Source organism: Durio zibethinus, chromosome 6, assembly GCF_047325235.1.
Source record: "Durio zibethinus cultivar Kanyao isolate XHJ-2024 chromosome 6, ASM4732523v1, whole genome shotgun sequence".
NCBI classification, from domain to species: Eukaryota; Viridiplantae; Streptophyta; class Magnoliopsida; order Malvales; family Malvaceae; genus Durio; species Durio zibethinus.
The window spans coordinates 7,690,587-7,712,046 of NC_143167.1; the positions used below are offsets into that span (position 1 = coordinate 7,690,587).

Genomic DNA, 21,460 nt, shown 5'->3' on the forward strand with positions numbered 1-21,460 from the left:
TCTGAATCATTACTCTTAGTTTGTGTCTTCGTCTACCATCTCTTTGACTTCTTTAAGCTTTCCAAAACGTTTTTTTTTTTTTTCAAGAAGTAAAAGAAAAACCAGTCGTTTACATATCAATTGAGTATTATATATTTAAGATCGCCATGGATATTGTGAAACAAATAGCAACCCGGCAAGCAAAAACCCTGAACAGGTTAAGCAACTGGGGACTTTACTCAACTTTTGATGGTTCTTACGATCCAAGAACTACTTTCTCAGAGAGGTTGGACGATGAACAACTTGAGTTCATCAAGTGTGAAACCATGACAACAAGGCTTGCCATGTCAAGGGCTCGCCAGACCAACCGAGATTATGAATCAACGTTAATGGAAGTTCAGTTAGAGGTTGGGATTGAGCTGGCTAAAATCTTGGCTGAAACTATTGATCCTGCTTTTTCTGGAACTAATGCTGTGAAAATTGAAGAAGATGGACAAGTTTGTGGGATTTGTCAAGAAGATATGGAGAAAGGAGAGGAAGCTAGAGCCATGATTTGCTGCAGCCATAAGTTCCATGGTTTTTGTATTTTCGAGTGGGTTAAGAGGAAAACAAATTGTCCTTTATGTAGATGTGAGATGCTGACTAGGAAAAACTTTGAGTTTTAGAATTTTTAGTTTTAAAAGAGGTTATATTGGATTCTTTGAAAATTTTTATGCTTTTGTTGAATGAAGGAATTTATTAATATTGTTGCTTTTTAACAAGTTTTAGTAGTAGAGAAAAGATGTATGAAACAATTCTGCAATAGCAGTATATAATTATTTTATTCAAATTATGTCATATAATTATATTATTAAAAAAATCAATTATTTTTCATACGTTACTTCTAATAATTAAATGGTGAATATTAATTTTAATTAATTAATTAATTATTTAATAATAAATATTTTTTTTAATAATGTGATTATATGATATAATTTGAATAAAAAACATATATGTTAATATGATATATCTTAGATAATCTTTTCTTTTAGCAATACTTCTTTTGAAAATAATCTGATTATTGTTATGACATGAGCGAGACTTTGAAAATTTAGATCTTTAAGTTTAAATTAAATCCATTTATGAATTCAGTTAGATTATATTCGAATTGAATCTAAACATAATATTAATAAACTTCAAATTTGTCTAAATCTAATCCAAAAGAAAAGTCTCATTTATTGTGCAACTTGACCTATTTTTAAAAGGAGCTGTCTATGTATGCGTAAGTTTGAACAAATTTAAATTTTTCAAATAAAATATAAAACAAATTTTATAATGAATATTAACTATAACAAAATAAATAATCAATAAAATAAAACTTAAAAAATGAGTTTATTAATTTAATTTGATGTTTAATTGAGACTGAATATATGCAAACATAAAATATTAATGTGTGTGTATATATATATATTACTTATTTATTAATTTTTATGTAATATAATTATAAATATAAATATACTTAAATAACTACCAAACCAAGCCGGATAAAATTTGAGCTTTAAATACAATAATTTTTATATTTTATACATATTTAATATAAAATAAATATGATACGTATTTGATATGAAACAAATATAATACCCAAGTGTACACACATCTCCTAACAACGAGAAAATAACAAGAAAATGATATATGCAAGCTATTATGTAAGATGTTGGTTCTTCAGAGTTGGCATAAGGTGTGATTCACCAAAATTCATCACAACTTTCCTTCACAAAGCATTTCATTAACTAAATAATCAAAAAAGATTTTGTACGTATATTAACAGCCGAACACTATTCAAGGACAGAACACAATGAACAAAAATGCTGTCCAAGCCCAATGTTCCTAGCAGTGCTTTCCAGTTAGTAAGATGGAAGACAATCTTTTTCCCAGATGTACAAAAGCAATTATACAACGTTATACGGGTCTCAAGGACTCCAGACAGCCTCTCTACAAAGTACAATCCATCAACCATAAGTGTTGTTAACCCGAGGAAGAACTAGTTTCTGCAGTTTCATCCTCGCTGAAGCTAGATGGTACATCCATGGAAGATCTAGATGACATATAAAACAGTTCAAAGGTTGACAACTATATAAAATGCAATAGAGATTGAAACCAAGATACATAATTGTCCCTTGCTATACCTACAGTTTTTATACAATGGTTGCCCGGTAAACCATGGAAATGCACAGACATCAGTTTTATGGAAATGATAGTTACTCTATCGTCATTTACTCATTAAGCTATGAACCTCACTTTCTTTTCCTCCAGTTACCAAGATTTTGTAGATTACAAGGTTCGTTGTGGCCCTCTATTTATGTTGGGTCTCGACCCACTAAAAATTGGTTTTAGGTCAGTAGGATGCTTAACCATGACAATTGGATTGTGTTTTCCTCATCACTTGAATACACACATTAATGTTGCTCCAATAGCCAATCATATGGCCAGCAGTACCGATCAAAGCAACACTATTTAATGGATTGTGAAGAAGCAAAGCACCACCAAAATATTTACTAAAGAAGAGCACAAACAAGAATGAACATGCAAGACAACCAAACACAATAATTACGAACATACATGTGTGCACATATATAAATGCCTATGTGTACAAACATGCAAGATCGCAATAAATACACAAGCAGAAGCTCATTAGCATGTGCACATGCCAATAGATAAGACAGGCAGGGAGGCAAAAATAAATAAAATACTGACCCTTTAGTTGGATTTGTCAACAGAGGCAATCTGGCATGTGATGCATTTGCCACAAAATCTTGCAGAGGAAATTCAACATTGACTCGTTTGGCAACCTTAAAATATGAAAGAGGGATGTCAAAAGCAAAACATTAATACATTATACATGGTATGCATATTTGACCGGAAGAAACTAAAGCTTCTACTTACTCTCAGTTCATTTGTTGGATCAGTTTTAACTCTGACCGGGAACCCCTTTTTTAGCTTCCACTCCCCACCAGGTTTCTCCACCTGCATTTATGTGAAACACATGATTTTCAAACCAAAACATTTGCAACTGCCACTTCTGAATGAAAAAGCAGGAGAGCAGAAATATAAGCCAATAGTGACACCTTTGCCATCCTTGCAGAGGGCCCTCTCTCAGGACCTATGAACTCACTGCACCGATGTATCAAATTTGAAGTTCTAGACAGGTTTTCATTCTTTGGAGCCTTATAGGTATGATTATCATTGTCATGCAACCAAGACTTTTCTTGTTCATTAGCAATTTTCCCACCATAGGAGCCAGGATGGTTAGAAAGAGAATCTGATCCCATCCTTTCAACAGAAAGCTTAGAGCTCATCCCACTTCTTTTGCAATCACTGACAGCAGTTTTTTCAGAAGAACCTTTATTGCTATCGAACAAAGAGTTCTGGCCAGGAAAAGGGTTGGAACAAAGAACAGAAGACTTGTATTTTAATTGATGGTGAGATTTCCTTTCCTGTCTTTCAGACCCATGCACAGTATTAAATTTTGTACCCTCCATACAAGAATCCTGAGAACTCATCTTGGAATTATGTACTTCATTTATCTACAGGGGCATTAAACAGAAAAAGATGAATCATAAAAAAATCACTTTGAATATCTTATTCTAAAAGAAAGATGATATCCATCTCGTTAAATATGATTTTTTTGTTATAACTGATGTCAATATAGCTCCTAATTGGAAGAATTACGGTGACTTCCATGCACCCAAGAATCAAGGACACTTGAGGATCACAGAAGGTAAAAGAACCAACCAAAGCTTTCAGGCTGCAAGATCAAAAGCTCCAGCTGGAATTGGTTGTATCACTATTCAACTAAAAGATCCATGTACAGGTGGATCTCGGATAGATTTCTCTGCAAGGATAGAAGATTCCTCTACCTTCCAAAGAATTTTTTGGAGAATTTCTCCTTTATTTCCCGACAATAAATAGTGGGGCCAGAGAAAGTTGCTAAAAGATAAAAAAAGTATAGCACTTTTCCTCGGCCTTAACCCCTGTAAATACTAGCAGTATATGACACATATAATACTCACAGCAAACCTCTGATATCAAAGACAATACCCTGAATTCAATTATCTCTCAACAGAATTGGAATATGGCACCTTCGGACAAAAATGTTTAACATTATAGTTAGTTCATATACTGATTGAACTCTCACTAATTTTCAACAGTGTATCAGAGTCATATAATTATAGAGTATAATAGAAATATAGTTTGGTTGTCCACTATGTATGTTAAAATGTGGAAATAATGCATCAGAGAGTCCACTTACAATGTTAAGATTCGGCTGCTTTATAACTCCATAGATATCAGGAGAATGGGGCTGTTGGGGATCTCCAACATAGATTGACGCTGCTGGAGCAACAAATAGAAGATAGACATGAGAGTTCCAATATTTCAAAATTGAAGATACATGATCAACGTTAAGCATAAAGACTACAAGGGAAGCATAGCAGTAAGAGTGCCCTCTGCTGATAGAACTGAGACAAGAGGTGTACAGGTGAGGAGGCCAGGAGATACAAACACATGCAGACAAAGGAAGGTAGACAGAGGAAAGGAGAAAAAGTAGGGTACAGCTGTCCAAAGCAGCTATTCTCTCACTAGTGCACTCTTTATGAATATGTCATGCTTCAGACAAGCATGTTCCATTGACACAAACACCTCTGCTTCTGATTCAAATTTATCCATCCTATTCATAGTCATTTCCCAGCCACTTAGGACTTTTATCATTATTCTATTTCCATACTATTTTAAATTATCCATTAAGTGATGCTGACATTAACCTCCAGTTGAACCTCTTAACTCTTAAACCTTCCCCTTATCACCAGATTGGTTTTTAACATTGTTTCTTTGCTTTGGGCAGTTATGCCTTTGTAATAAAAGAAACTTCAACGCAAGCTACCATTATTTCAAATGACAACTACAAAACCCTTCTATGCAGCTTAAATTCTAGAGTCTAAGCTAAGGAGTAAAAGTATTTCTTACTTTCCATAACCATGCTAATCCAGCAAAGGAATTGCACCAAACTCTTCATGGAAGATTTATTTTCTACTAATACACCTTGCTCAAAATAAGTTCTATACACCACTCAATTGCAAATCACACATACCCAAAATATAAGAAAATTGAAGTTAAACTGTTGCAACTGATTACTTTCTCAGGAACCATGCATGCTGTAATCCCAAAAGCAAATTTCATTTACTTTCATGCTTTCTGATACTTTGCTAGTACTAGGTATGTTCGTCAACAGTGTTTTTAAATGCATTTTCAAGAAGCACAATGAGGCATGCCACAGGTGAAGCCATTGTAAATTGCAGCAAGATGTCAAATATACACCTCATAGGCATATGCCTTTCCAACTGAAGCATAAACTTCACCGCAGGGCTTACACCTTTTTAAGAAGACAGGTAATGCGTATGCTTTTGAAACCTTGTCGCTGCATTTTAACTCTCATGATCAACTAACTTGTCCTTCCAAATCTTATATTAAGCAAAAATACAGACAATAAAACGAGAAATAAGATGTGTCATGCAATCAAAAGAGAGACCTGTGGCAGCAGAAGAGAGGGAGGTCAATTTAAAGGGGGAGAATAGAGAAGAAAGCAGACAAAATTAGTAGGACATAAAGAGATCAGAATAGAAAAATAGATAATGAAACCGAGGGGAATGGGGGATGAAAAACAAATAGGAAAGTAGAAATGGGAATGGAATAAGAAAGTAAACATTCAAGGTTATGGAAAGGCATAAAGGCTATGATTTATATTAGAGAATGAAGAAAGGGTTCTGTGCATTAGGACTAAACTGATTTAATGGGCTACTCATTCAGGTTTAATTTATCATTGATCTTACTTTGAGTTAAGGTCTAGGCTCCTTTAATGAGAAGTGATAAGTCGCATATCAATTTTATTAATTTTTTTTGTACAACAATTTTAGTTGTTATTTATCAACGGTTATTAATTTGTATAATTATTATCTAAATTTTATAAATAAAAATTAGTACTCAAAAGGATTATGCTCAAATGCCTTAGGGCTTAAGCCTCTTTCTCCAAGACTAAAACCGCATTGCTTTTGAAACACTATAAATCAGTAAAGTAAATGCCTAAACGCAGAAGAAATCTGTTCAATGTAACTATTATTTTCTAAATTCAAAAACAAATAAAAGTTTAGTGGACAAAAAAAGTAACAAACAATAAATAATATGACAATAACAACAAATTTAAGAACCCCTTCTGCCAGAACAGGTTTCATCATTCTATGGAAATTGTCAATATAACAAATATATCTGGGGACTGGACTTACCATTGACCGGATTGCTCCTCAGGAACTCAAATGCACCAGGAGGAAGTGCATCAAATTCAATACCAAGTACTGGACCATCTTCTTGATAATGCCTCCCCAGCTGCTTCTTAACAGCAGTAATAGCAGGATTTTCAATTTGACCCTTAACCTTCAAATATCCTGATGGCTTATAACCCACACTTTTAGAACTCCCTGGGTTTATCTGCATAAGTGCTCCATTTTCTGTAAGTTTATCAGAAACTTGCATGTCATAAGGATCCCTACTTTCAGAAAAAAGCTGATCATGCAAAGATGAACTACTTTCAGAAGATGTATCCTCCATATGAGCATCATATGGATTTTGATGACTCCTATGCTCATATGTAAGGTCAGCAGCCAGAGGCTCTTGGCCATAAATCCTTCGACTTTCAACCTCCCTCAGATCAATATGCCTATAATCCCCTTGCTTAATACTGCCACAAGAATCTTGCCTGAGCCCACTACCATGATCCTGAATAACACCACTAGAATGATCCTGTCGCCCATTAGCATAAGATTCATCTCTCCTTTTGTCTTTTAACCTTCTGTGACAAAACCAACTAGATATCTGCTTTTCTGTCAACCCTATCTGAACTGCCAATTGTGCTTTCATTTCATCCAAAGGAAATCTATTCTCTGGAAAAGCACCAAACTCCTTTTAATACATAAGAGAGAAAACATTTAAACAAGATGAGAAGGAAAGGATTAATACCTTTGTAGAAGTTCTCCAGAGCCATAATCTGGGCTGGTGTCTTGAGCATCCTTTTTTTATTCACGTCTAGAGAAACTTTATTCTCTTCAGTCTGCATTTCACCTGAATCTAAAATGATCATATAGAAGTAGAAACAAATGTGTTAGATATACATGATAGGGATAAAGAATAGTTAGAAATTTTGTTATAACTTTGCTGCTATGCTTCATAATAGAAATCAGAGCATCATAGATAAGTATGCTGGATTACTTTCTATCAAATGAGAAGTACAATAGGCACTAGCCAACTACATGAAATAAAGTAAGACAAGGAAGATGGAAACTCAGCTTAATAAAAACTAGAAGAAAAACAAAAACCTCATCTAAATTACTAGGAGTCAGACGAACAATTTCACTATATTCCTTCAGCCACTTTATACACCTTCACATTTGTTGGACTATACTCACTGTGATTTCACATTTCCCAGCAAATTCTTCTTGATATCTCTCTTGTTTTTAGGAGTACCTCCAGTTATGACACTTTACATGACCAAAAATTCCCCCGGTTCCCCCTAAACCAAAAGTTAACCAAACACAGCTTCCTACATCAGCTAGCTCTAAAAACTGTGTGTAGATATCATTAAAGATGGCTAGAAATCATACACCAAAAAAAGCAAGCACTTTAGGGCTGGTATGATAGAATAGGTCATTTTTCTCACTGCCATCCATCATATCTTATCCTCCTCTCCACCTAATCTCCCATATTCAAGAGAAACAACCAACAGAACACATAGCACCTAAGCACAGGCAACTATTCCAGACCTCTGGGATCTTACTGTCCTTCCTTCCAAAGAAATGTATGTTATCTTTTTTTTCTTTCTGCTTTTCTATTTGGGTCCAAACAATGAAAAATCTATATCTCCATTCTCAGGGTTTTCTGAATCATTATTGTAGCTCCTAAATTAGTTATTTTCAAGTTAGGGCACATAAGATTCACACAGAAGCAATAATTCTTATATCCAAAAACAAAAACTAGACTTATAGAGGAAAGAACTTAACAGGATAATGGATTTTATTGTCAATGAAACATATTAAAAGAACCAAAGAACATACATAGAATGAAGTTTATCTGAAATTCATCCTCTTAACGTAGCATAGGAAAAGCTTCAATCTAACATAGGGAAACTAATAAGATTCGATCTCCAACATGGTCTTAAGAATAATTTGCCTTCCTAAGCCATTAACTAAGTGAAGTTTCTCAAAATTGTTGTTAGCTAGCATTTCCTTTCATTAGGTAACTTTTGCTTTACCATTAAACCTCTTGCACATCTCATATGATATTCCATGAGAAATTGACTTTCAAAAATCCTCTAGTTCCATCTTCAAGTGAACCAAATGAACAAATTCATGGATTACTTGTAGGTTTATAGAAGTATAAAGAATTACTCAAATAGGTTTGCTGAAAGTATTTGCATGATTTCACACTTGACATTCAATTATGCGTGACGAACTGAGGTTTGCAGCTTATGTAGATTATCCACAACACCTACAACATGATTCACAGAAGGTGCTATTCATTGATACTTCAACTACCAATACAAAAATATCCTAGGTCCATGATAGAACCGAACTTCCAATCTGCAGTTATAGCAACATTCTAAAGGAAACATGCAAACATTAGAAACAAACACACGTATACTCGTGATGCAAATAACTTATTACATCAGCAAAGCCATGAACAAATTTTGTATATTTGCAAGTGAAAAATCAACCTTAAATCGTCACAACTTGTTCTTCGCTTAGCGGTTGTTACCGCTAGTCACAATGATTAAGGTCAAAGGTTAAGATATCCCTTCCCCCAGTTTGGATTTCTCTCTTATGTACCAAAAACAACATTAAATCATTGAAAAAAAAAATCCAAGCAAAGAAGACAAAAATAAGAAAAAAAAAATCAACTTTTTCTTTTGTTGGAAAAAATATATATATCATGGCTAGAATTTTATAATTATTCCTCCATTTTCCCAACAACCAAACACCCAAAAAAAAAAAAAAAAATTGCAAATGCTTCTACGCTTATTGTCCAAAATTCCTCTATGCATGCAACTTACAATCCAAATTCCAATAAACCCACAATTCAGAATCCAAGCCTTTGAAAAACCCAAAATCTCAACTTCACATTTCAATGCTAAAAACTTGAAATTTACAGCAATAATCAATAGAAAATTAAAAACCCAAGTCTCAAAAATTTGATCTGAGATTGAGAAGCGAAAGTATTTACCTTCCATAGTTTCTGAAATATTGTTTTATCTGGGTACCCTTTGTTTTTCTTCAAAATTTTGTCCTTTGATTTGACCTCAAAAAGGGAACCACCATTTTTGCAAAATAAAAACCTAGGTTTTCAATTGCAGAAGCTTTTACAATTCTATGGGTTTTCTTTTTTTCCTTTTTTATTGTTTACATTACATTTACGTCTCAATTAATTTGATAAATTTAAGAGAGAGAGAGAGAGAGAGAGAGAGAGAAATTCTGGTGGAAGAATGAAAAGACAAGAGAGGGAGGGGGAACTGTATTTTGGCTTTTTCCTTTTATTTTTCCTGTTCCTTTCCAATTTTGCATATTCGATTTCACAATTTAACGGTTGGGGTTTTGTTTTGTTTTAATTAAAACCCAGTTTTGGTTCTTTTCTTTCGTTGTCTATCCTTTTTCTTTTTCAAGTTATTTTTAGTCTCCAGTCATTTACTTCCCCAGAAATATCAAACACAGTATATACTTATCCACCACATCAATTTCTCCCAACAGTTAAATGAACATATTTCATTGAAACATGCCACATAAAATTTGTAAACGATACAAATGTAAATAAACTCTTGTATTTTTTTTAAAAAGAAAAAATTTTAACACAAATAAAAAAAATTACAGTGCTTAAATTTAAATTTAAAATCTAGTTAAATGTTATTTTTCTTAAAATGATGATTATGAACTATAAAATAATTACGAATAAATCGAATTAAATTCTATTTCATAAATAATCGTATAAGTATATTTTAACATTTTTTTTTATAAAAAACAATGACTTCAGTGCTTTTTCTTCTTTAAAAGAAATTATCATTGCAATGAAGTTCTGTAGCACAGATTCCTTGGGCAAAAAACCAGCAAAGAGATGACATCGGACACATTCAATTGGCTGTGCACGTTTTCCATGAAAGTTGCTTTAGGCATATTCGTTTGAATACGAGACTGAAAATATTCCAACCTTTTCATCCAAGTTAAACAGCAAAATTTGCATCGCATAAGCCTTAAAAAAAAAAAAAAAAAGAAAAGAAAAATGAAAAAACTCAGCAGCCTTCGGAAAACAGCAGAATGCATTGACGTACACGAGTAACGCAGACATTCACCTGGTTTTTGTATAATTGTGAAAAATTGGAAAAAAAAAAAAAGAGCAAATAACTAATTTTCCTTTAAAAAAAAAATACATTGTAAACATCTACGAAAATTGGAATTGTGTAAAATGGAAGTTATCTGGATTAAGAGGCTAAATATTATTTCTTGCATAATTCCAAAATCTGTTACAGTGGTTTTGCAGTAGAACAAGTTAGCCACTTCAAGTGAACACCAATTCCCTTCTCAAGCTAACATTGTTTCAGTGCCTGTGCGCGCTTCTAAGTCATTCCACCTTCTTGCTAGATTTGTCATCGCTACTTTCTTGAGATGTAACCGCAGTCTTTGATTCATCAAACTCCAATAACTGCAAATGATGTTAGATCATATTAACCAAATCACAATCCAAATATAGAAGATGGTTTCATCGATCAAATTCAAAACTGAATAGCAGAAATAATTATACTATAACTAACAAATATTCCCCACTTGAGATACTTAGGATATTCCTTGACCATTGCCTCTAACTCTCCAAGTAGTCTATAATCTAGAATTTTATTTTAGCATACCAATTTATACAGCATTCTGCATGTTCTCGTTTGCATCTAATACAGTCAAAAACCCTTGTAAAGCAAAATTTAATGCTTTAACTCTATTTCATAATGGAGCATGAATTTCACTTTCTTTACTTTTTCCTAGACTTGGACATAACTGAATCCTTGACTCTATCCCACACTCTCAATCATACTCTTTTAGGTCATATTTGGTACACATGATTATAATAGGATAAGATAAGATCATATTATGAATAGGATTATATTAAATAATATTATTTTATTTTGTGTTTGATGTATGCAAGAATTAGGATAGATAAGATAATTTATTTATTTGTCAAAATTGTCCTTCCTCAAAGTCTATACAATTTAAATTATAGATATAATTTTTAAGGGTATAATTGAATATGAAAGTTCAATCTTATGAATTAAAAATAATCTTCTCCACTTGGGGAGGATTTGAATAATCCTATACCAAGAGGATATTAATCCTCCTTGCAATCCCTATCCCTCTCTTTAAATACAAATCAAACATGATATAAGATGATTATCATCCTATCCTATCAATAATCTTATGCATTAAACATGATATTATTGTTTTTTGTTAACAGTACACCTGATTCTCTAATGCAAATGTCCTCCAAGTTATTTTGCAAGCAAGAGATGACAATAATACTTGTTGGTAGTCCTTGAAAAACAGAGGTAATTACACAAATTTTTACAATAAGAATCCAACTCCTACATGGGTTTTTTTTTTTCTTTTTCTTTGTTCTTTTTTATGGTCAAAAAGCCAATTTGAAGAGATATTAAAATAAAAAGTCCATGCCCAGAACACGATGCCAGAGAGAATAAACAAGGGATGAGAACAAACCGGTTTGACTTCTCCATTCCACATACAGTGAGCAGCCAAGAATCCAATAACAGCCGGTACAATATACAGAAGTGCAGGCTGAAACCACAATGAGCATAGCAGATATCAGGTGAGTGTATAATCCACAAAATAAAATTTTCACTGGATACAACTAGCTGCACATGCATTAACAGCAAGAGAAGATAAACAGAGGGTCATGAATAGTTAACCTGAGCAGCTTGAAACCAGTTCATGACAACAATAGTAAGGACCAACCCCACTGTGTATCCCATAAATGCACTCTTAAAATACTGGCTCTCTTTCCCCCTAGATACATCAAATCTTAATGCTAGTGCTACAAAAATACCTGCAATGGAGAAAAAAACCAATATGAAAACAGAAAATATTGATCATACCTTATTCTATACATAACTCTTTGAGAAGAAAGTTTTTAACATTAAAAGGAATAATGGTCAATCAAAATGGAAATTAAAAGGAGAAACAATTTTGTATAACCAAGGTAAATTTATCACCATAATTGAGTATACTAATAACTAAATAAAGAGCCCTAAAGAAAAATGTTCATCACATAATAAATGGCATTAGGAAAACACCAGCAGCTGATGATATCACTACCCAGGAATCTTTGCCATCTATCCTAAGAACAATTATGATAAAGCCATTGGTTAAAAAAGAAAAGGAAAAATTATATAACCACTTCCCTAATCAAACAACACAAGTCAAATGGGCTACAAAAGTAAATTAGATCATACTCTAGAAACAGAACGCCTTAGTGTTAAATAGAAGCAGTCAAGCATATAACCTATGAATTTTTTGAAGCCATTTAACATGCGCTGTGTGAGATTGAATTATTGTGTAAGCCTTGAATTTCAATGCATATAAATAGAAGCAAGACAGTTGTCAAGACAAAAAAAAAGACCTCTAGTTACAAAACCAAATACAATTAAGAAAGGAAACGGTCATTTAGATATCTCCTGTTTCAACATTCAAAATCTTAGAATGACTACATAATAAATAAAAAAGGAACTAAAACTAACAGCTCAGGTCATAAAAACAGCATTCAACAGACCTACCAATTAAAAACGGATTTCAAACATACCAGGAATTACAATGTCACCAAGTCCAAGCATGGAGAATGGTCGTGCAGAGTCTGCCGTTGGGAACAAAAGCTGCAGAAATATATTAAAGCAATTAGGTCACCACAGGTAGCAAATTTAATAAAATATTGAAAATAGAAAGTATATATTAGAAACAAAAGCTAAACAGGCTAACTATTTCAAATGAAGAAAACAATAAAGAACTGACCTTTATAGGAGCATCGAAAGACTTCGCAACACTAACCATCACAGGAGTGAAAAAAACCCAGAAAATATCGTATACAAAAAGCCCAGCCTGCAATGCATAAGGAAGGCAATATCATAGGAATTAAAAAATAGCTGAACATGAAAAGGCAAGTAAATGTAGTGGTCAAACATAGCTTTGCAATTTGGCTAATCAGCAACAAAAACATAGCCTTGAATTTGGCTAACCAGAGCAAACTAATAATAACCTCAAAAACTCAAAACATGAAAGCATGTTGGCATACAATGTAAGATAGAAGCTACAATTACCAATTCAAGTCTCTGTCAAAGCAGATCGCTAATCAACTATGGATCAAAATCTTAAGAATAAGCAACTATAAAAAAGTTGTATAATTCATAGATTATGATCAGCTAAAAAACATGCAAAACATTGCTACATTTAGAAAAGAATCAAATTAGGAGGTTAACTTGTCTCAGTAACAAGGAATAATACTTCCCATGAATAAACACTAACAAAAACCACTAATCCACTTCTTACCAGGAGAATGGCACCAGTCTTAAATGATCCAAGAGAAAGCATTTCAATTCCCTGAAAAAACCAACAATGGAAACCTTCAAACCACAGAGCCTAGTTAACATATGTACTCTGCTTGACAAAAAAAAAAAAAAGCCATAAACTTCAATAGATAGAAGGAGAAAGCAAACAAGGTGATGAAATATAGATAAATCATAAATATCTTCAGGAAATTATTAAAAGACAAGGAAAAAGAATGCTCTCATAATCTTTGACTTGCTTGATTTAACCCTAGACACAAATTTGACAGGACCAACTATATGCTGACATAAATTATTTCATAGTCAAAACTAAAGTGATTTAAAAGACTCTAACAAATAATGAATTCAATTTTTTTAGACAATTTGAAACACGGGCGCGAAATACAAACTTCCAAATTATTTGTTTGAACACTGACAAGAAGTACACCTAACAAATATTGTTTTTGCCTAGGTCTCATTGCAAAATCATAGAAAAAGGAGTAGATAATTTCCCAAGCAGCAAATAACTCATTAATCATATATCACTGTTCAAATAGCAAGATCAACAAAACACATATTTTGGCCAAACCTGAATGCAGAATGCAAGGCCCAGAATGTTGTTAGCCAGCCAATGCTTCTGCGAAGCATACCATGCACAGAAAAAGGTTCCAGGGACTGCAGCTATGATCTGAGATCTTGTGAACTCAATCTCAAAAGCTGTTTAAACAGGAAAATGTTACAGCACTCCATCTCAAAAAGTGTAAGGAAAAACATCATTCTGCATAATACAAGCAAGGTAATGTCAACTAGATCAAATAAGAATTCTATGGAGTGAATGACGGACATAACTGAATATAGATATACTCAACATTAAACAGGAAAATGTTACAGCACTCCAGCAAAAAAATTAACACCTAAGACTAAGAAATCATCCACACAAATTGCATTCAGCCTATTCCAGTGGGCAGACTTCGCAAATTAATATAGAACAAAAACCAGAGTGCTCGTGAACTGCCAAAGTAATGTCAAATCCAAAAGGTATCATGACAATCAAAGAATTAACTCAATTTTGGATTCATGGAAATTCCAAGAGCAAATCCAGGAAACAAAGTTGAGGCGCAGCTTTGAAGAAACTACCAAATTATATAAAAAAAAAAAAAGACAGAAAACTTAAATGCACCTACTATCCTTTTATGAGGAAAAAAAAAAAGAAAAAGAAAGTTCCTCCTATCTCCATCCATTACTTTTTTCCCCACATAAGAAACTAATCCAAAGTAATATCCAGAAAAAAAATTGGCAAATACCATAATAGGACTGAATCAGGAAGAAACACTCAAGAATACAAGTACATTCCGAATCTTCCAATCAAATATCAATGACGCTTGCCTCAATAAAAGATGCAATAAAGACAAAATAAAGCAGAATATTTCATAAAGAAATAAGGTAGAAGCAACAGTTATAACATAGTATAAATAAGAAAAAAAAAAAGAGTTATATCCAATTCAAAAACTAAACAAATCACAAAATAAATAAAACTTAATATATACTTCAAAAGAACAATAAAAGAAGGGGCATACAGCGGAAGTACGGAAAACGCCAAACGATAAGGTCCTTATTCCATTGCTCTGGCAAGATGCGTTTTATGGCAGGCAATATTGTTGCCCTGAGAACAATGGCAGAAAGAATAAATGAGATAATGATACAAATGAATATACCTTCAGGTGAATTAGTTGTATAAAAGCAAAATAACAATAGCAAATCCATATGGAAAGAACATACGAAAGAGCGATGATTCCAAGCACAAAGAAATAGCATGTCAATACAGCATTAACCAAGTCTTTTGATAAGAATTTGAACAGTAAGAAAAGTGATAACAGCATTGCACTCCCAACGAACGGAAAGCGCATAGCATGCTCGTTAGACATTGTCTCCTGTATGATAGACATGACATTGTTAGCCAATTTTGACCTAAAGTCCTTAATGACAAAACAATAAAGTGGAGAAATTAATTTAAATGCTACCATACTCACCGATGGTGGAGTTGGCTTGACAGAACGATAGCATCCAACATATACAGTGAGGCATGCAGTCAAAATAACATTCAAGTTAGGGTCTACCTTCATAACAAGTGGTGCCAATGTCAACCCTGTATTTATAGCAAATCATGTACGCTATGTTAAAAAGAGTCAAGCTTCTCAACCACATGTAAAGAGAATATGTGTGTACCTCCTTAAAGATCTCATATCCTACAGTGACTTATAATATGAAAGGCTCTTGGTTACATACATACTCTAAAAGAATAAGCCACAAGGATGATATCTATTTTTTATCACCAGTATACTGACCAAGATTCATGAGGTATGAAATCTAATACTTCCAAAGATACAATAGTAATGCATTTGGGCTGAGAAAGGTGGGGATATGTGGATCAAACTGCAAAGTGCATCCATTTGCTTGTTGATTTTGGTAGTTAGTTTGGTTCATAAAAAGCTGCTAAAAAGAAAGAATAGAGAACAAAATCATATTTTATTAAAATAAGCAAATGGTTAAAATATAACACAAATTCTAACATAATTGTTTCATATAAAACTAAACTCATGCATTGTGTTACTTCTTCATTCTTCAAAACTATTGGTTTTATGTCCAAAGGAACAACCAAACAGGACCTAGATTTCCATACCTTTTTAAGTTCTTTCAAAAGCGCAAAGATTCAGAGACCAATGAAACGTGATTCATTTAAACTTTCCACATATAATCCATAACTTCATAAATAAAACATAGATCATTCATACCATAAAAGAAAACAAAGATACCCCATTTCTACCCAAATTATACATTTCCAAAATCTTTAAAAAAAGTCAAATTTCACTTCCCAAATCACTTCTAGAATATCAGTTCTCTTCTTTTGTTTTTGTCATTTAAAACTGCCAAAATCACTTTAACTAACTGAATTCTCTCCGCTCCTACTCAACTAAATTCAATAACTGAATAAAGAAATAGAACAAAAAATCAAATTAAACAGAATTCGTTCAAAACAAACCAAAATGTAAATAATGAACTAAAATTAATCAAGAAAGTATCAAAAAAGGCAAACCTGCTAAAGCCAAATTGGCGAGTCTTTCAGTGTTCTTCATCGTCGTCGTTTATTTCTAATATAACAGCGACAAAAACTCGAGCCTCTTTTTTAGCTAAAAAAAAATAGATAGAAGCAATTAAATGAATTAGTAGAGAAAAAAAACAAAAACAAAACAAAATCAAGATTTAAATGAACATCCAAGATTAGAACCTTTGATCTTATCTTCCTCTCTTTCTTTCTGTCGATGGAGTTTTACGGATCGGAGATGCCGGAAATGAGAGCAATGAAAAGAGAAAAAGAAAAAAAAAATCTTAAAGATTTATAATTTTATTCTTTTTCTCAGATTGAGAGGAAATTTTATAGAATTTGATTTTTTTTTTTTTTTCAGAGATAGGGTTTTTACTTGCGGAGGTCAAAGCTGGAGTTAATTTTGTTGTTTATATAGAGGGTACTGTCATTTTTAATATTGTGACTGCCAATAGGGAAGGAGATGTGGTTGAAAATTTTGCAAATGCGGAGGAGCTGTTGAAAATTTTGCAAAAAATGCACTATTGGTATGACACGTGGCGTGATATTATTGGGAGTTTGAATGTAATTGGTAAGATGCTGTTACCCGAGGGTTTTTATAATTAATACGATGAAAATGCACCGCATCAGGTCATAAAGAATTTTTGTTTTTAATTGAGACACGTCCGATGAGGTGCCACCTCCAATCAGTTTTTGCCACGTCATTCTAAAATTATCTGCGTCCTTTACAGGTTGTATTTTTTTATCCAAGAGAAAATTTGATAAATTCTACACTTTCTTAATTTTTAACCTGGAATTTCCCACCCAAAGCCCAAAGCCCAAGTACCATTTACAATTTCTCACTTAAAAAACGCCGTCTGTTAGAAAAACAGGAAATTTCTTCATTTCGGAGAAATTTGTGTGTTTAGTTACGGGGAAAGTTATACAAATTCGAAGAAGAAATTACTGGCTAATCGAAGAAAGTGGGCATCGACTTGGGCTTAATCAGCGGCGAACTTCTCCAACAGTATCCCATCAATCTGACGCAAATCCCATATCATTGTCAATGTCAAGTGATGTCCACACGGGTGCAGCCCCGCGCAGAAAATGGCAAGTCCCAGCAAGTAAGATCCAGCACAACTTAGATTTTTTTTTTCTTGAAAGTATGCTGTACTGTTGTAAAGATGGTGTTTTTGAATGATTTTGCCATCAAAATATTGGCGTTACGGGTAGCAAGATTGGATTTGATCTGAAATTTGTTAGCTTGTACTTCTTATTATGATTGGATTGGATTTTAATACTTAAGTGGAAATTAAAGTATATTATTTGGACCAATGTTGATTACCATGTGTGCTAGGGCTGAACATGATTATAGGGGTGAATTATGTTTTGTAAGCCAAAGAAGGGCACTTAATGACTCAGGTAGAGTGCGTAGCTCCTTAAATGTTTTCATGCATAGGTTTGATTTTGTGGAGTTGTTTGTTTAGGCATTTATGAATGTTTTAAACATTCATTGCATAGTTTAATTGCAATGTAGATTCATAATCATTCGGTATGGATTGAATAATTACTCTGCTGGCGTTGTGCTGTAATATAATTGATAAGATTTCTTAATATGTTTGCTGCTTTTGCTAATGTAACTTTAATTTTTGCAATGGCAGATTGAACAACTTTCAAAATTGATACAAAGGGTTTGAACCTATGCCAACTTACTCATGTCACGGCTACTCTTTCAAAATCTCCCTCCCAAAACTGTACCGCACCATAAATTTCTTCCCCTCTCTTCCCTTCCTAATCAAATTCCCAAACCTCATTTTGATTTTAGAACTCTCCAAACACTAGAAACCCCATCAAATGGGGCACCACATTCTTTCATGGTGGAGAAGATTCTGTTCAGTTTAAAGCAAGGTAATATGAATTCTTTGCGTAATTATCGATTTCGATTAAACCCCTTGATTGTAGTTCAGGTTCTTTCGCATTGCCGTGACAATTTGCAATTGGGTCAAAGATTTGTTGATTTTCTTGTGCTTAATTGCTCAAATTTTAAGCATTCTTCGATGTCCTTAAGTGCAATGATTCATGTTCTTGTGAAATGTAGAAGGTTATCTGATGCACAAGCTCTGGTTCTTAGGATGGTTAGGAAAAGTGGGGTTTCACGTGTTGAAATTGTGGAGTCTTTGGTTTCGACATGTGGGAATTTTGGGTCAAATGCTTCAGTTTTTGATTTGTTAATTAGGACTTATGTGCAAGCTAGGAAGTTAAGAGAAGGATCTGAGGCGTTTAGGATTTTGAGAAGTAAAGGTTTTTGTGTTTCTATTAATGCTTGTAATAGTCTTCTTGGTGGGTTAGTGAAGATTGGATGGGTTGATTTGGCTTGGGAAGTGTATAATGAAGTTGTTAGAGCTGGGGTTAAATTAAATGTGTATACATTAAATATTATGGTTAATGCTTTATGTAAAGATAGCAAGGTCAGTAGCGTTGAGTCGTTTTTATCAGAAATGAAAGAGAAGGGGGTTCATTCTGATATTGTGACCTACAATACGATAATTAATGCATATTGTCGTGAAGGGCATTTGGAAGAAGCTTTTGAATTGATGAACTCGATGTCAAGTAAAGGGTTGAAACCAGGTCTTTTTACTTATAATGCAATCATGTATGGATTGTGTAAGAGAGGAAATTTTGAAAGAGCAAAAGAAGTTCTAGACGAGATGCTGCAGATAGGGTTGACTCCTGATACTGCTACATATAACACATTGCTTGTTGAGAACTGTAGAAAAAATAATATATCAGAAGCTGACGACATTTTCAATGAAATGTTGCATCGAGGTGTTGTTCCTGATTTGGTCAGCTTTAGTTCACTTATTGGGGTATTTTGTAGAAATGGACCTCTTAATCAGGCATTAGTGTATTTTACTAATATGAAGAGAGCTGGCCTGGTTCCAGATAATGTGATTTATACTATTCTTATAGATGGGTATTGCAGAAATGGTGTCATGTCGGAGGCCTTGAAGATCAGGGATGAAATGCTAGAGCAAGGATGTAATATGGATGTTGTTACTTACAATACCATTTTGAATGGGCTGTGCAGGGAGAAGATGCTCACTGAAGCAGACAATCTATTGCATGAAATGGCAGAAAGGGGCGTTTTACCTGATTTTTACACTTTCACAACGCTTATTCATGGACATTGTAAGGATGGAAATATGAATAAAGCTCTAAGCTTGTTTGATGTAATGACTCAAAGGAATATTAAGCCTGACATTGTGACATACAACACCTTAATTGACGGGTTTTGCAAGGTAGGTGAAATGGAGAAAGCCAAGCAGCTCTGGGCTGGTATGATCCCTAGAAAGATTCTTCCTAATCACATTTCTTATGGAACTTTGATAAATGGATTTTGCAGCATAGGTCATGTTCCCGAGGCATTCAGGTTATGGGATGAAATGGTTGGGAATGGTATTAAGCCAACTGTGGTGACTTGTAACAGTATCATAAAGGGCTATTGTCGTTCAGGTGATGCATCAAGAGCTGATGAGTTTCTATGCAAGATGACCTCAGAAGGAATTGTTCCCAATAGCATCACATACAACACCCTTATCAATGGATTTGTCAAAGAAGATAATATGGACAAAGCTTTTGTTTGGATTAAGAAGATGGAGAATCAAGGACTTTTGGCTGATGTTATTACATACAACATAATCCTCAACGGGTTTTGTAGACAGGGTAGAATGCAAGAAGCTGAAATGGTATTAAGGAAGATGATTGAGAAGGGCATAGATCCTGATAGGTCTACATACACATCACTCATAAATGGACATGTCACCCAGGACAACTTAAAGGAGGCCTTTCGGTTTCATGATGAAATGGTGCAAAGGGGATTTGTGCCTGATGATAAATTTTAATCATTCTTGGTTGCAGATATCTTGCTGAAATGAGTTAAATTTGTCTGTGCCAAATATGTACCAAAGGTTAGTTTCCTTGTCTTCACATAATTGATTTTAAAGTCTATGGTTTAAGCATTACTCAGAAGTGGTCAAGAATATAGTGAAGCAGATATTGGAATTTGTCACACTAGTGGTGATGTTTATTTTATTCAGGTGAGAGTTTGAGAACTGAGATAGTGAAGTTAATGCATTTATTCAGCATGCAGGAGACATCAGATCAAGGGAGTGAGCCAGTGTGTTTGAGCCTTTTATTCTTTTCAAGCTCAACCATATATTACCATTCATTGTTAAAGTAAGAGTTGTGTCATTGTTGTACATATCTCTATAAATACTTTTACATCTTTTGGAGTAATAGTGCCCAGAAAAAAATTTTATATATGGTCTCACAGCTAATGTCTTAATACATTTGAGGTTTTCGTAGATCAGTTCATGCTGCTTTGCCCTTTAATTTTTTGGCTGAAAGAAATTGAAACCTACACTGTCAGGTGAACAAATACGAGGACAAGAAGGAACAATGTTTTGACTGTTTCTACTTGTTGATGTATCCAGTTACATGAACTAGTACGAGTAATTTCTATTGTCATTTCAGCAAAATCTTGCCCTCTTTGTCCAACAATATTTGGGATCCCAGTCTGAGACCACTTCTGTCAAGACAAAAAAGAGTTATGAAATAAGCATAACTTTTATTTTAACTGAAAATTATTTGTCAAACATACAAATCATTGGATTAAAGATTTAGTAATTTGTATATTTATATTATATTTTATATTAAAATTATGTGTTTAATTTATATTA

The 21,460-nt window shown here is 33.6% G+C and overlaps 4 protein-coding genes across 14 annotated transcripts; 2 read left to right on the plus strand and 2 right to left on the minus strand.

Moving 5' to 3' along the window:
- LOC111284290 (E3 ubiquitin-protein ligase ATL9-like) lies at window positions 1-852 on the plus strand. The gene has a single exon (XM_022873004.2). It carries the CDS (start codon window positions 147-149, stop codon window positions 642-644), a length of 498 nt encoding a protein of 165 aa, XP_022728739.2. The 5' UTR covers window positions 1-146; the 3' UTR covers window positions 645-852.
- An 860-nt stretch (window positions 853-1,712) lies between these two features.
- Window positions 1,713-9,372, minus strand: LOC111286764 (homeobox-DDT domain protein RLT1-like). Of its 8 annotated transcripts, none has more exons than XM_022876948.2 (9): window positions 9,280-9,372; window positions 8,448-8,547; window positions 7,024-7,131; window positions 6,294-6,947; window positions 4,268-4,347; window positions 3,084-3,542; window positions 2,902-2,982; window positions 2,713-2,807; window positions 1,713-2,053 (listed from the first exon to the last, which is right to left on the minus strand). In XM_022876948.2, the coding sequence occupies exons 2-9, from the start codon at window positions 8,491-8,493 to the stop codon at window positions 1,984-1,986; spliced, it is 1,593 nt and encodes a 530-aa protein (XP_022732683.1). In that variant the 5' UTR covers window positions 8,494-8,547; window positions 9,280-9,372; the 3' UTR covers window positions 1,713-1,983. The 8 variants fall into 8 exon arrangements, with proteins under 8 accessions (XP_022732683.1, XP_089618168.1, XP_089618169.1 ...); XM_089762042.1 differs by having other exon boundaries at window positions 4,268-4,350; XM_089762043.1 differs by lacking the exon at window positions 8,448-8,547.
- Window positions 9,373-10,439: 1,067 nt separating this feature from the next.
- On the minus strand, window positions 10,440-17,160 carry LOC111286734 (signal peptide peptidase-like). 3 transcript variants are annotated; one of them, XM_089762047.1, is made up of 13 exons: window positions 16,926-17,125; window positions 16,734-16,827; window positions 15,985-16,129; window positions 15,670-15,785; window positions 15,419-15,570; window positions 15,217-15,302; window positions 14,229-14,356; window positions 13,644-13,694; window positions 13,110-13,196; window positions 12,904-12,973; window positions 12,014-12,150; window positions 11,805-11,882; window positions 10,440-10,746 (listed from the first exon to the last, which is right to left on the minus strand). In XM_089762047.1, the coding sequence occupies exons 3-13, from the start codon at window positions 15,992-15,994 to the stop codon at window positions 10,666-10,668; spliced, it is 996 nt and encodes a 331-aa protein (XP_089618173.1). In that variant the 5' UTR covers window positions 15,995-16,129; window positions 16,734-16,827; window positions 16,926-17,125; the 3' UTR covers window positions 10,440-10,665. The 3 variants fall into 3 exon arrangements, with proteins under 3 accessions (XP_089618173.1, XP_022732636.1, XP_089618174.1); XM_022876901.2 differs by lacking the exon at window positions 15,985-16,129 and having other exon boundaries at window positions 16,926-17,160; XM_089762048.1 differs by lacking the exon at window positions 16,926-17,125 and having other exon boundaries at window positions 15,985-16,132.
- Window positions 17,161-17,511: 351 nt separating this feature from the next.
- On the plus strand, window positions 17,512-21,085 carry LOC111286733 (Tetratricopeptide repeat (TPR)-like superfamily protein). Of its 2 annotated transcripts, XR_002689869.2 has the most exons (3): window positions 17,512-17,845; window positions 18,383-20,689; window positions 20,819-21,085. XR_002689869.2 is itself a non-coding variant. In XM_022876900.2 (2 exons), exon 2 carries the CDS (start codon window positions 18,437-18,439, stop codon window positions 20,621-20,623), a length of 2,187 nt encoding a protein of 728 aa, XP_022732635.2. In that variant the 5' UTR covers window positions 17,513-17,845; window positions 18,383-18,436; the 3' UTR covers window positions 20,624-21,085. The 2 variants fall into 2 exon arrangements, 1 of the variants encoding a protein (XP_022732635.2); XM_022876900.2 differs by having other exon boundaries at window positions 17,513-17,845; window positions 18,383-21,085.
- The last annotated feature ends 375 nt before the right edge of the window (window positions 21,086-21,460 follow it).